The sequence below is a fragment of the Harpia harpyja genome, chromosome 9 (genome assembly GCF_026419915.1).
Source record: "Harpia harpyja isolate bHarHar1 chromosome 9, bHarHar1 primary haplotype, whole genome shotgun sequence".
NCBI classification, from domain to species: Eukaryota; Metazoa; Chordata; class Aves; order Accipitriformes; family Accipitridae; genus Harpia; species Harpia harpyja.
The window spans coordinates 7,466,532-7,481,555 of NC_068948.1; the positions used below are offsets into that span (position 1 = coordinate 7,466,532).

At 37.3% G+C, this 15,024-nt stretch overlaps 1 protein-coding gene across 1 annotated transcript in view; it reads right to left on the bottom strand.

The window, feature by feature from the left end:
- Positions 1 to 521: 521 nt before the first annotated feature.
- VAT1L (vesicle amine transport 1 like) overlaps positions 522 to 15,024 on the bottom strand; it is a 64,588-nt gene continuing 50,085 nt past the window's right edge. The window contains exons 8-9 of the mRNA XM_052796339.1: positions 5,657 to 5,740; positions 522 to 3,601 (exon numbers count right to left, since the gene is read on the bottom strand). Coding sequence (XP_052652299.1) covers positions 3,503 to 3,601; positions 5,657 to 5,740 — 183 coding nt within the window. The 3' untranslated portion in view covers positions 522 to 3,502. The remainder of the gene's footprint in view (positions 3,602 to 5,656; positions 5,741 to 15,024) is intronic.

The following is a 15,024-nucleotide window of genomic DNA, read 5'->3' on the forward strand; positions in this document are numbered from 1 at the left end:
CTGAGTTAAGACCAAGACCCAGGGAGAGTGGGATTTTAGATTCAATCATGTCCTTCTGCTTTCTATTAGCTAATTTGGTGGTGGCTGTTTTGGATCCTATTGTAAGATTATTCCCTTGCAGTATGCTCATTTCTGAAAGGAACTGTCTCTCTGAGGATAACTTGTGTGTCAATCCATCTCCAAGTGCAATCTGAGTGCTAAAATTCTGAAAATGAGTTTCTATCCATATCAAAATACATCTCCCTGAACACTTCATGAATGGTGCTTATATAATGTTTTGAATTTCTTAGACTGTAATATTCAACATTTTATATCTAAATTGTTAATGTTCTATAAAGAAGCACACTTAGCCATTTTAATAACCTTGTGGTACTCTGTAATAATAATAATAAAAAAAAAATCCTTTGTATATCCCTCAGTGACCAAAATGGAAAATAAGACCTCAAGTTTTCCTCTTAACCAATTCCAAGTCAGTTCCCTAACGTGACCATAATATTAGAATAAAACATTTAAGCCAAGGATAATGCTATGCTCAATATTTTATTTATATTTTTATGTAAACATAATTTGCTTTGTAGGCACAATATAACAAAAGCTCTAAAGCAACAAATACAATTAAACAGTGTTTCAGTTCACTTCAATCAGGCTTAAGTTAAAGAGAAGCTTTCACAGTTCCTTTAAGGCAAATTGAGAAATAATTTGTTTCACTTGAAGAAACTGTCCAATTATCTTAGAGCTGTTTAAACAACACTGTCAGTAGTAAGCACAAACCTTCATTGCTACTACAGTAAGACTTGGTCAGTAACAAGTCTCTGCATCATCATTTTGTATAGCTTGACCTCTACCATTTCAGACGCGATACTACTGTTTGTGGTATTCTAAAAGGTACTTTGGGCTTGTGGGCCAAATTCTGCTAGCACAAATCCTGCTTCCAGAACAGATACCTGAAAAATTTCCATTAATTTCAGTAGTAACCTTCATATATGCCATATTAATACCAGTAAAACACAGAGCAGAGTTTAGCTTGCTGATAGTAATGCTCATCTGTGTTGTACTTGGGTAGATCCAGAAGTATTCCTTTGTACTCACTGCAATTACCTGATATTCTGCTGATCAGAAAATGGCCCTAAAATTGGCATGAATTAGCATGAAGAGTATTTTTGCCTTGCTAACAAAACCAGAAAGAACTAGCCAAAATTGTCTCATTTGATTGTTGTCCCTATGGCGTCTGTGGCCATGACCAAGATCACCCATCTTTATTTGTCTTGAAGGGTAATTTAACTGTAGAGCCAACCATACTGCGGTTTATAACAGAAGAACGGATTTGCTATTCTGCTTGCCCTACTAATTTAAGGCCTTGAGAATGCCACTTTACTGCCAGCTCGAAGGTCACCAGCAATATTGCTCACTTTGGCGTCAAATCAAAATTCCTAGTTATGTTAAGGTTTGTTGCAGGACAACATCATTACACTAACTGCAAAACAAAATTGGGCATGTTTCCTACCATTGTCAGCTTATGAGTCGTGAAAACTTAATGGCCTTTATTAAAAGCCCAATTGGCAAGCCCAATACATGGAAAACTTTCACTGAACATGTATTTTTTCTGTGGATAAAGTCCCTGTTTGGGCCTGATATGGCACTGGAAGTGTAGGCAAGTCCAGCCTGAAAAGAAAATCAGCTATAGTGAAGTTCTGTATCAACATCTAGAGAAAACTAAAGTTCTGGTTCAATTAATATTTCAAAAGCTTTTTTGGCATTTTTCTCCACAGTTATTTCTTCTCATTATTTTTGAATTTGTTTAACCCAAGGGAAACTCCTTCAGAATGAACATTCTGCACAATTATCTGGTGTTAGAACAGCAACTTCATGAGTACAGTGTAAAGAGATGGACATTAATACTCAGGCAGCAAGATGAAACAAACAGAAAAAACAAGAGAGAATCTTCTAAAACCACACATAAAAGTCATCCAGACCCACAAGTCCTTTCACATTGAGAAGAACCTGAGAAGCCCTCCCTCTCCACTTTTCTGTATTAATTTTTAACTTCTATCACTACAGGATACTTGCAGATTTAGGTAAACAACTAGCCATGCCTGGAGAAATACTTTCTTTTGAAAAAAATATATTAATTCAAAGATATATGGCATTACGCAAGGTCTCTGACATCCCTTTAGCATCTCTACTGTAGGTGATTGCAGTAATTTTAAAATAATTGTTTTAACAAGACAATTGAGGACCTGAGTAGCTGCTGCTTGGATAGGTGAAAGACATGGAAAAAAAATATTTACTTTTGTCATGTTTACTTATAGTTTCCACGAGTGGGAGGTAGATAAGACTAGCTGGTCTTTGAACACTTGATCCTGCAAATAATTACAAACATAACTGTACATATGGAGCAGAGCTTTTGACAGAACTACTCACCTAGATAAAGTTATCCCTGTGCATAATTTCTGATGGAATTAAGGCCTAAAACTCATTTTTAGCAGGGTTAACTTCTGTAGGAGTTCAGCTCCAGCTTGATAGTTGACCAACACATTAGCGATTTCAGAGCAGTAAACTCCGTCAACAAATTTCTTTCCACATACTGATGAGTGATCCTTACCAATACAATTTAAAAATGAAATTTAAAATTGGTTTGGATTTTGGACACAGATGAGTCAGTATGTCCTTAGCAGAAGATGTTGATCTGTCAATAACAATGCTAATTGCTACAGGCAATTAAAGTTCTGGGTCTAAAAAGAGTGGCTCACCGACCTTTTTCTTTGCCTGTAACGTACAGGGTAATAGCTCAGATCAACAGGAAAGCATGATAGTTGGCACTCTGAATGAAGTGTTTAATTACTGGTGCTGATGACTAATGTGATTATACAATACCAATCAAAGTCTCTCAATTAATGATTTCTTGCACAATTTCAGATTCCACAATTCTAAATGAGGTATTTTTGAACATGAAGATAGGATTGCTTATAAAATGATAAAGCATGACTAAGGAAAAGGAAAACTTATCTTTTTTGCAACTTTTATCTGTGGTTCATAAAAGGGAAACTATTTTAACACTGAAAATCCACAAACTTAAAATCCTCCCTCCAGTTACTAGAATCTTCCAGACAGCAAGTGGGGAATTTTTTTTTGTTACTGTTTCCAACTTGCAAAAAAGGCCCAAACCCCCAAATAACTTTATGCAAAATGTTGGAATTTGCATGAGAAAGATGCCCATCTAAAATTACACAGTAAGTTAATAAGGCTTTTAAACTGGAACAGAAAAATCCATGGGACTCCTACAGGGAAACCGGGTATTACACAGGAATGTCATAATACTGCACTGGATGAGAATGGCACTTGAGTTCAAAACAACAATGATCAACAGCTCATAGCTCAGCTGACTGCAGACAAATACAACACACACTGTACTACAGCATTTGTTCACTGATGCACAGAATAGATTTCCCAGTCTTGTTCCCTTCTACTTCATCAATCTTTCTGCATCCACCGCCTCTGGCTGTTACTGGATGAATGGCATGCGCTCTTTATTCTCATTGTCCCCTTCATGGTCTTCTTCCTCTTCTCCAGCTTCACTTGTCTCTGTGCTGTCGTTGGCCATCTGTAGGACGGAAGATGAAGGACATCAGAGCACCTTTCACGTTGTTTCATTCATTCCTATTTCAGTTTGATTCATGTGAGAAAGTGACTTTAAAAATGAAAGAAGACATGGGTGCAACATGAAAATAAACATTCTGTCTGCAAAACTTTTTTTGGCACCACACCACTTCCAGCTAAAATTGCGAACTGTTCCCTCACGGCTTACAGCTGAATTACGTAACAGAAAGCTGCTCTGTAGGACAGTTGCACAAGCAGACTCTGATCTGTGCACTTGCAGCAAACGGGTATTAAGGCTCTCAGGAAATACAGCTGTGTCGAAGTTTACAGAATGTGCGAGACCTCTGGTTTACAACCCCTCCTGTATCTGCTCTTCCAGAAACACTATTCTTTAACACCAGCTCACGGATGGTATCTGGTCCTGTATAGGCATAGTGTCAGGAAAACTCAGAGCGCAACTGTTCTACGTAAAAAACAACGAAACTTTATAGAGCAGTGGATATGTAGATGCTGGCAGAATATACCCATGACAGAGTGCAAATCTTGGATCATAAAGGAGTGGGCAGAAACTGCATTTCCGTATTTTATTGAAGATGTCTGTACAGGTAGTAGGCAATTGCAGAAATTTGTAGTTCAGAATAGCATTTAAGGAGCACATCATGTTTTTTCATATGGGAATAGTTATTACAAGCTGTGTAAAGGTGCAAGACTCTCCTGTACTTCACCTTGTCAGTTTGACTTGTCTCTGGGGGCAGAACAAGAGTCTGGTTAACTGGACAGGTGGTAGCGTTTAACAGCATATACTAGTATAACTCAATTCTCTTATACACCAGCATAACCTCTCTTAGGACACAAGAAGATTCTTGTATTATCTTATAACTATTTCAAAACTGACTAAGCAAGGGACCCATTTACTTTTAAAGAGAAATGCAGTGACATTGTGCCTCCCCTGTTTGATTACTAGCCTCTGCTGGAAATAAAAATCTCAAATACAACCTGATTTTAATGGAGAAAAGCAATGCTCTGAAGTTACCCATATTTTTTAATTAACACCCTTCCTTGAAAGTGTATCAAATTTGTTCTCACCATCTAACCAATGGCTATTGTGACTATACAATATCAAGAGAACAGATGGAATAAATGTATTGATGTTGTGTTATGGTTTATTGTTTACAGTTTTAAGATGCAGTTCAGCTAATGCCCAGTTTCCATCTGTGAGGTCCCAAAAACCTTCCTTTTCCTTGCAGCAATTTTGTACGAGATTTGGGGCCAATTCTAGACTAAGCGCGAATAAGAGCTTAACTGTAATTTCAGGTTCTTTTCTTTTGAAACAGGAGATATCTCAGGTCTGAAAACAAACTTTATACATCAGTATTGATCTGAAGTCAGTTTTTCATTATCTTCTTTACTGCTCTTTCCTACATCATCAGTGAACATTTAGGCATGAGCCTGACTTTCATTTACTACTGCTCTAATGTTTCAGTACCATGTTAAGTGCTCCAAATCCAGTGGACCAGAGCGCCATCACAACTATCTTCCTTCAGAACATTTATAGAAGGAAGTATTTAGATGTTATACTTCATATATTATAAAAAAAGTAAAAGAAATTCCTGCCAAGGGTATACTCCGACTTTTATATGGGAATCAGAAAGCACTTCTAAGTTTGTACACTGAAGTAATATTGACTGTGTCTTTTTGTGTTCAGTCAACTTACTCTTACTAAAACAGGAATTTTGTATTATGTGAAATGCCTATTGTTTGCCATCACAGGGACAGAAATAGATGTGGCAGTTTTACCCTGATCTAAGACTTGCAGACACATTTTTGGAGAGGCAGATAGCCATTGAGTATAGAAAAGTAACTGCTGGGACTCTAGCAATTACAATTATATTTCACTTTGGGTTAAATATATAAATTATGATTATTAGTTGTGTTTAGGTGTTATGGACTTAGAAGAAAACAGGGTAAAAAATAAATCGTAAGCGACATGTCTCCAAAAGTCACTACCATGCTTTAACTTGTGTGACTGTACACCATATATGTAGTGCTTTGCACTCACCAGGGGAGTGGGTGCTTTCTCCACATCCAGAATTAGTTTTCCTATATTTCCTCGGTCATGGATTCTCTGCATGGCCTCCTTCACCTGAAAGAAAGATACACACACTAAGCGAAGCCTGAATTCCTTCCTTCCAAACCCAGCAATATATTTAAGGCATGCTGTGTGCAAGGTCATTCAAATAGCTGCTTGAAACAAAATTAGTAGCTAAACATTTTTTAGTGAATTTGTAGGGCTTGATTTTTGCATTGTTTGCCAAAATGAGATGCGAGTCTTGATGACAGTTTCTGAAAAGCATAATACGCACATAATGTTAATGCAGTACAAACGTAATGGTTAGCTGAGGTGCAGAGAGAAATATAGGCTCAGGGATTAATCCTGACAGGTTGTTCATTAGATTTTCTCTTTGCAGAATATTTGTCAAGAAACCCTACTTTCACTGAAAGTATGAAATGTTTTTCTAATTGACCTATGATATTTTTCAATTAATTTCTTTTGCATTCCTATAGAGGGAATGCTGTATCCAGGCAGTGGCTGCAATTAATGCAATACTGTGGATCTCGCTGTATAAGCAAGTATTTTTTTCCTTCTTTTTTCTAATTCTAAGTAGTGTCCTACAGATACCACTAAGACTTGATATTTAACAGCTGGCTGCAATTAGCACGTGAGAGAAAGGAACAAAAACCTCTTCTTACTAGTGCACTGGAGAGGAGCTTATTTTGATGTATGAAGTTTCAGCCTATGAGAGCTCAGTGTTGATGAACTGAAATTGTGTGTGTGTTGCACTGAATGTTCGATGCGCAGCATGCAGACCACTATTAAAACACCGAAAATTGGAAGATGTCAACAGTTTCCTCACTTTCATGGTGGGAAACTTCAGGAACTGAAAATGTAAGTTGGTGAGGGGCCTTGAGCACAAGTCTTATGAGGAGCGGCTGAGGGAGCTGGGGCTGTTTAGTCTGGAGAAGAGGAGGCTGAGGGGAGACCTTATCGCTCTCTACAGCTACCTGAAAGGGGGTTGTAGTGAGGAGGGTGTTGGTCTCTTCTGTCAGGTGTCTGGAGATAGGACAAGAGGAAATGGCCTCAAGTTGAGGCAAGGGAGATTTAGGTTAGATATTAGGAAAAATTTTTTTACTGAGAGGGTTGTCAAACATTGGAATGGGCTGCCCAGGGAAGTGGTTGATTCACCATCCCTGGAGGTATTCAAAAAGCGAGTGGACAGGGTACTCCAGGGCATGGTTTAGGGGGCATGGTTAATGGTTGGACTTGATGATCTTGAAGGTCTTTTCCAACCGAAATGATTCTATGATTCTATGTACACATAAAGGCTGCTTCATATCCTCATCACACTATTTTTTGCCGGCATAACGGGATATGTTGAGACAAGGAGTTTTACGTTAATAGGATCTACCATCTGTGACATAGTTTTATTGAATATTTTAAGAATAATGGCATAGAAGGTTGAAACAATATGCTGACTTGGGAACAGGTGGGTCCCACAGTACATTTAAAAGCCTGAATTGGGGTCCAGGCACCTAAGATAATGACTGAATGTCTAATACAGAAGGAGGTATGAGATTTTTAAAGATACTGAGCAAATACAGCTTTCAACTTCCAATTAAATTTAATGGATGTTGGGCACAAAATGTCTTTACCATCTGTCGGCCTTATTTTGAAAGCTGACTGCAGTGAACTCAATATTACAACCCTAATTTTGCAAAGTGGTTCCCTCAATTAGTAAATACCAGACTTAAAAAAAATAAAAATCTGTTAGAACAAAAGAAAAATTGCACTGCAAAACACAATGACTTTCTAACTTAGAGCATAATTGTAACTTAACCTTGGAAAACACAATCTTATGAATCCCACTGGATAGAAAGTTAACCTCTAAATGTAGTCCACAAAATCACAGTAACTTTTATGAAGTTACCTTACAGCATAAACAATACCTTACTATCCTATAAGACTTGTCCTGCACTATGGACAATATTCCTTTAAGAATATCCAACAAAGACTCTGAAGCAGCAGCAGCGGTATTATTTTTTATGACTCTTATTACCCAAATCAAGCTTTTAGGAGTCTCTGTAGCATGGCATAAATAACCAACATAGATGTGGCAATATTGGAGAAATAAGCAAACACACTTGCCCATCCACTGAAATTTATTACCAGAACATCATGTGGAAAGCAGGGTATGCAACATCTATTTTAATTTGTACCATATCATATTTAGCAAGACAAGTTTGAGAAAATGTGCTTTCCCTGCATTTTTCACATGCACAGTATCAAATTTAAGACTCTGGAGAAAGGTTCAGGAGTTGTTTCCAGGACACTTGTAAGTAGCTTGCAAATGCAAACAGCAGGCAGAGGCAAAGGGAACAATAAAACTTATAACAGTAATAGTGGCTATGGAATCCAGATGGAGCTATTAAAATACATAAAAAATTTGGAAAAAAGTTTGAAGAGCTGATACAACATCTGTGTATTTTAGTGTTATTTGCAACTTACCTACCCAGTTAGTCAAACTCTGTACTAGTGCAATGCCACTCAGTACACGATGTCTGAGTTGAGACCATAAGCTATTTTATAAATGAGTAATTTTTATGTTCATGGCTGCTAACAGTCCACTTATTCAACCAAGACTGCAACTACTCGTTTCCCAAGGTGCCTGAATATTAAAACCATTCCCTCCTATACTATAGAGGGCAGAAAGCATTAAAAACCTTTTTTTGCTATGCAAGTACGGTTAAGGCTTAAGTTGTTCTATGCAGACTATATAAAAACATTTACTTTTTCATGTGAACGTTTAAGTGCTGCATAGTCTGCCTTTCGCAGAGTGTGGTACAGACCTTCTGCTAAGTCTGTGCCTGAGTGTTTGCATGTTACCAATGAAGACAGTGAATCACTCTTCACTTGGTTATCATCAGACCCAGGCTTAACTGGTAGTACAGTGAGGCATGTGGAAATCCTGGAATTTATTGGAGGTTCTCTGAAGTGGTTGAAGTTTGATTCAAAATAAATATCCCTTCAAGTAGCAAGGATCAAAAAGGCTTCCCTCTTCTTACAGAATTGTGTCCCTAAATTACTTTTCCCCAATTATTCTATATTGGCTGCTACTTACATTTGTCAGCTAAAATCCAAGTAAACGGATCTGAAGTACTTTGGTTATAATGAGTTAACTGAATTTCTTGTTGTGCAGTATCGTCAGCAGAGGGCTCTTGGATTGGAAATAATGCAAAGAAGTGTTTACTAATATAGTTTCCATTGGAATAAAGGACAAAAATTCTGTTGGCCTTTGTTTGCTTTCAGTATAGCTCAGCCCTTAGAGGGTTTGTGTCTAAACTAATGCTAATTTTAGCCTCGAGAGCCCCCAAATTGACACAGTATGTATCACAGAGCTCTGCACTGGAATCGGAACTATTTTTACACATTAGTGAACAATTGGAAAATGCTTCCACTTTCCATGTTTTTTATGTAAAGAAAGTTGGCAAACCAGTTACTGAAAAACAAGAAAGGCCCAGAATGCTGCACAGCCATGCGCTGTCTGATGAATCCAACATAGGCACTCCTAGGCAGCAGTAGAGGAAAATGATTAATAGCAAAGGAGAAATAAAAGGAATCCCAAGTCTGCCTTTTCCCTCAAGCTCACTTGCATTAATTTGTATTTTAGTTTGACATACTGTTTTTAAGCATACTGTAGAGTAGAACCATCTTCCCCTATTTGTTCAGTCTAGTGGAAAATGATAACAAACGCAGGAAAAGGACCTTTCTAACTCAGTTTGAAACTATTTGCATTTGCTTTAGGGAATGTGCTTTTATAATTGGAGAAACAATTTTGAACCAGTATATTTCTCCCATTCCTTTCAGCTCTACAAATGGTACAGTCATGGATATGTTATCACATATCCTCGTTCAAGGGTTTTTCAGTAATGACAGTATATCTGGAAATTAAGATGACCTGCGCAATAATGAGGTAATCTGTAAAACAAAAACCATGGTCTAGAAAGACAAAACCAATGTACCTCAAGGTCCTTTACAAGTCATGCTTACCATGCCCTGTGAGAAACATTCAAATTCTCATTTTCCGTCATAACTCCCCAAGTGCTGCAGATTTTCTGAGCCTTCTATGAGCTCCTTCCTCATACCACTCTGCTGGACCCAAGCAGAGAGGCAAGGAATATAAAATGCATAGAGCTTAATTGGGAATGTACAGAAGCATTGCACTGTGTTAGCATTATAGGCAAAATTTAGCAGCTTTAACAGTTTTTAGAAAATTTTAATCTATTAACACATACTTGCACATTTAAAGAGGTGTTATGCTACCAACAGAATTCTTCAAAGAAGTCTTCATATAAGCACAGGATAAAAAAATCACAAAGCTGGCAAAGGCGGCAGCTTTTTTTTCTGAAAAAGCCTATTCAAGTGTATTTTCCTGAGGGCATGTTATGGTTGGGATCTCAGAGCTTCTCTTGGATCAGAGCCATTTCTGTCCATCTGTATCATGTATCATACTGTGAAGAGCAACAATTACTGTCAATAGACCTTGGTAGGAGAGTAAGGGCAGAAACGCCTTCATGTTACCAGTTGGAGAATGTTCTAGAAGAGGTTTCTCTAGACAGCTGTGTTCTCTGGAAGTATAAAGTTTGACAGCTGTACTGAATCCTCTCCAATACCACTGTAGTATCTCTCTTGGGGTACTCCTCAAAAGTATCAAGAACTTTGGATATTGTGTCCTCTTTAAACTGCTTCAAACAGGCTCATCTTCTACAGCCTCAAATCTTCTCAAAATCAAGCCGAGGCACTTACCTTGACCAACAATGGTAACTTCCAGAATATTGTTTAATACTTTCATCTCCTACCAGACTATATCTTCTCTGTCTTCAAAAACAAGCTGTAACAAGGCCTCCCTCTAACAATTTTTATACAGGTAAGTATTGCAAAAAGTTAATATTTTTAAAAGTCTGCATACAAACTAAAACAGAAAAGCAAAGAAAAAGCAAGTTGACCAGACACACTGGGTTCTAGATTCTAGGGACAGATATCTGCCTTGTCTTCCTACTTTCAAACATCTGAGCTCTACAGGCTTTCAAATACAATGCAGGTAATGATATACAGTGAAGAACAGGATTCTGGAAATTCTAACAATGGATAAATCTGGAATGCCATGTGGGTCTAACAGATTTTTAAAACCTGGATTAAGAAAGCTCCATACTTCTTCCTTCCAATGAGAACTTTGACAATAACTGGCTGTGCCAATAGTTGTTTGCAAATTCAGAAATGATGCCACACTTGGGGTAATGGCATGCAACATTCTGCTTAACCTTCCTTCACTGATTAAAAAACTAGAACTATTGAATATTATAATCTTGTCCAGTTCATACAAGAGCAACACAAAGAAATCAAGAAGAAAATCTCAGCACATCTTAGGACAATGCTTGGACTAAACAGGTGGATGTATTTTGGGGTATTCTGTTTGTGTGGTTTGGGTGAGTGTTTACTTTTGTGCTTTCTGATGGGGAAAAGATTAGTCTGGTCTTTACTTTGTGGTTTTTTTTAAAGATATCTTTCCAATGGAGTAGGCTGCTAAAATTATTCGTTCAGTGTTGCTAATTCTATTGGATTTGGGAAATTTGACATAATTTTAGAAAGACTGATTACGTACCTTGAAATTACTGATACTTAGGTCTTGATGCTACCTATTACCGAATAAGCCAAAAAAGAAGACACAAAAATTAAATAATTTTTGAAGTTTGTCTGTGAAATTTTAAAATGGTATCTTTTTGTAAAAAAATTAAGTTGTCACTGCAGCAAAGAGAATGTTTTCAACTAGGCGGTAGTTCACAGAGATGCCTATTTAGTCTCAATTTAACAAAACAGCTAATTTAGTAGTATCACATTAGCTCTAGATATTGTTAAAGAAAAATAGCATGGTATTATAAATACAAAAGATTTCCTGTTCCTTGTAGCAATGATATGCTAAATTGATATGGTATCTCTAATAGAAAAGACAGATTTCCATATTTCTTTAGCTAGTACTTCATGGTAGACCATATGATTTGCAAAGTTTTTATTTCACTAAAAGCAAAAGAGAATACTCTATGATAAAAGCCATAAATTATTTTCCTCTACTGAATACACCACCAGAGTATGCACTGGGAACATGGTATGATTTTATTGTAGTCATTCTGTCATCAGTGAGCTGACAGCAAGACTAATTTAAAATAAAGTACAAGCTTGCATTAAAAAAAAGAGAAAAAAATTATTTTGGTTTCTTACTAGCATTTCTAAAACAGTAAAGTAGTAATAATAGCAGAGTACTAAACTAAGAAACCAGCTTTTAGGAATCACATTGTATCCACAAATGACTTATGTAAGTTTAATGAAGTACTCTGTCAGCACTCCTGACTAATTTGTAATACGTTTCTATGTGAGAAATGTACATAAAAAGAGCACAAAGAGCACAAAATTAAGCATGTTGTTACCTTTAACCACCCAGACCAGAAAAAAGATCTTCATACTGAAATTAAAAATAGCAGCCACACACATTTTTTTACTCAAATAGTTTCTACAAACCTAAAATCATGAAGAACAAGGTGTATTCCAAACAGAGCAAGTAACATGCTATCAGATTATGACGTTACATTTGGGTATTTGCAGCTAGCTTCTGATTACACTGGTTTTCCATAGCTTTTGATGGGGGTGTGTAAAACCAGTCCCTTTTAAATTGACTAAAAGACTTTTTTTCCTGAAATGCATCTTGTACACCTGCCTTAGTACTAGTTTTTTTTCCTGTGTTGTCCTTGGATTTTTTCTTGTTTGTTTTTAGCACTATTTTTTCCACAGGTGAAATTAGTAACTGGGACAGATTTCTTGTCTGGCTTTTCATCTTAAGTCATTCATTTCAGGTCTCCACCTCTACTGTCCTGGTAGTTATGGCACCAATCCTTCAATTTGCTGAAGCCTGCAACTGAAGTGAGACAAAGTGAGGAGTGCAGTGCCTTACAGAAGATATCTTATGATTTAGTCTTGGAATCCCATTACAGAACAAGCTTGAAATCTGTACTGAGACCATGATTACTTTGGAAAGTTCCTGAATAGACATGTTTTCCTGGATGTAAGTCTGACCCTTTATAAATAATATATGCCTGAAACAAACAATTATGCTCCAACTTTGTATTGCTATAGTCAAGCCTCCGCTTATTTACCCATTTTACTTCTAACTAATTTGTTAGCTGTTCTGCATTTGAAACCAAGAGCCAACAGTAATCTCTGCTGAGGTATTCATAAATGTTTGCTGACATTCAGTTGTCTCTGGAACTTAATTTTGTTGTTAGAATATAGCAAAAGCAGTCTACTGCTTTATAAATATGGGAAAAGTTAAACGGAAAATGTATTACTAATTATCTGTTGCACCATTTCACAGGGTGAAAGATAAATGCAGCCTGCCTAAGAAATGGATGCTACTTTCAAGCCTTTGGATATTATTTTAAACATAATGATCCATTTCTGTATTTGGCTCTTATAAGGAGCCAACCTCAGGAGTAAAATAAGAGAGACTGTGAAGTTGGAACACTAAAATGCTCGCTATGCCAATATAACACATTGGGGGCTTTAGGCCCATGTTAGTAATATGGATGTTTAGTAGAGAGAAACAATGAAGGCAACATGCCATGGAAAAACTTCCTAGTGTAAATGTCAAAACATAATGCTTTCATCATCCTACGTGAAGCTGTTCAGCTCAGTAATATAATGAATTTTATAAACTTTTTTTTTAGTAAAGTTATACGTTTACTACAGAAAACAAAAAAAAAGGAATTGAAAGATACTGGTGCAATAGAACAGTGGATATTCTTTTAAATCCATACGGTTACTGCCATCTACAGATTACAGTTTCATTTTTGCAGACGACTTCTTTACCCCCTCACTCTCAGCTAAGGCAGGTTTATTGGATGGTGGCAGAGGACTGTGTACTCTCTTTTCTTGGGCCCCTCTGCTGATAGTGGAATCCTTCATTCCCCTTTTTGGTAAATTAGGCCATAGTATGAAAGGCTGAATAATCTTCTGCCAAGGTTACAAATTTAATCCAAGTCAGAAGTGAAATTAGTTCAATTATCTCAGTGTAATCTGTCAAACCCCGCAATCGTTCTAATGGTGTATCATCACATGTTGTCAAAAAGGTGATCAGCACCCAAATAAAGGGAAAGTTCCTCACCTCCAGATGGGCACAGTGGAAGAGAGCATCAATTTCATTTATGGTCTACAACCGTACTTTTTCCATCTAATTAGTTCTACACCTTTAGGTTCAATATTGCTGTTTATTTTCACACATCATTTCAAAGAATCACCTTTTGTCCTCTGTTTACACACTGAAAAGGTCCAAGCCTTCCAGCATGTCAAGACTGTTCCCATCTAGCCATGAAATAATCCCCTTGTCCATTGTAACCTGTGCTGCAAAGATCACCCCGAAGTCTTACTTTTCCAGCTATATCCCTTCCCTCTAATCCTTCAGCTGATTCTTCAGACTAAAAGCAAAGACATAAGTAGCAACACTTACTCTCTGCATGTGGCCATCAACCCAAGTCTCTTCTGCCCACATCACCTCCTTTGAGCACTTCTACTCTGTCTTATTTTAAGCACCCACATGACTTTTCCTGTGCTGCATTTACACGTAAGAGAAAGTCCAACAAAGACCTCTCCAAAGCTGGTGCTTTAATGATTCTTTACACTAATCCCCCAAATGGCAATGTCACTACACCCCTCAAATTCTTCCTAAGTCTCTTTTGCTGTCTATATGGGAGGCTGAAAACAGCTGATTATTTGAGAAGTAGCTGCCATAGTCATGGAACAGTTGCCCCATGCTCCCTCACTTACTGGCTCATACCGCGTGATGCTCTTGGACAGTTTTTGAAGCAGGGACTGTGTCTTCTTAGGGGTGTGTGTATCATGTCAACAGAACCCCCACCTGAACATAGCCAAGCCTCCTAATCACAGCTGTAGCACACAGAAATAGTAACAGCACCTTTTAACCATCCGTTATTGTACAGCCAATTTCATATGTAAGTAAAATAGGTTCAACAAAGCATTTTGCAACAGCAAAATAGCTTTATCCTGAGGCTCTCTTACTTCTGTTCTCCAAAGAATATGGGGAGAAAGGAGGGAGCACCCATTTAGCGTGCTTAACCATCAGAAACAGAATCATGTCTCTTCTCAAAAGTTTTGTTTGTTTAACTGTATCATCAATAAAAGAACTTTCAAGTTCAGGAGAGAAGCAAATAGCAGGAATGTAGAAGCCAAATACAAGAAAAGCAGAAACTAGCAAAGGGATTTAGATAATTTTCTAAGCATACAGGCATGTGCTAGAACTTAAAGTT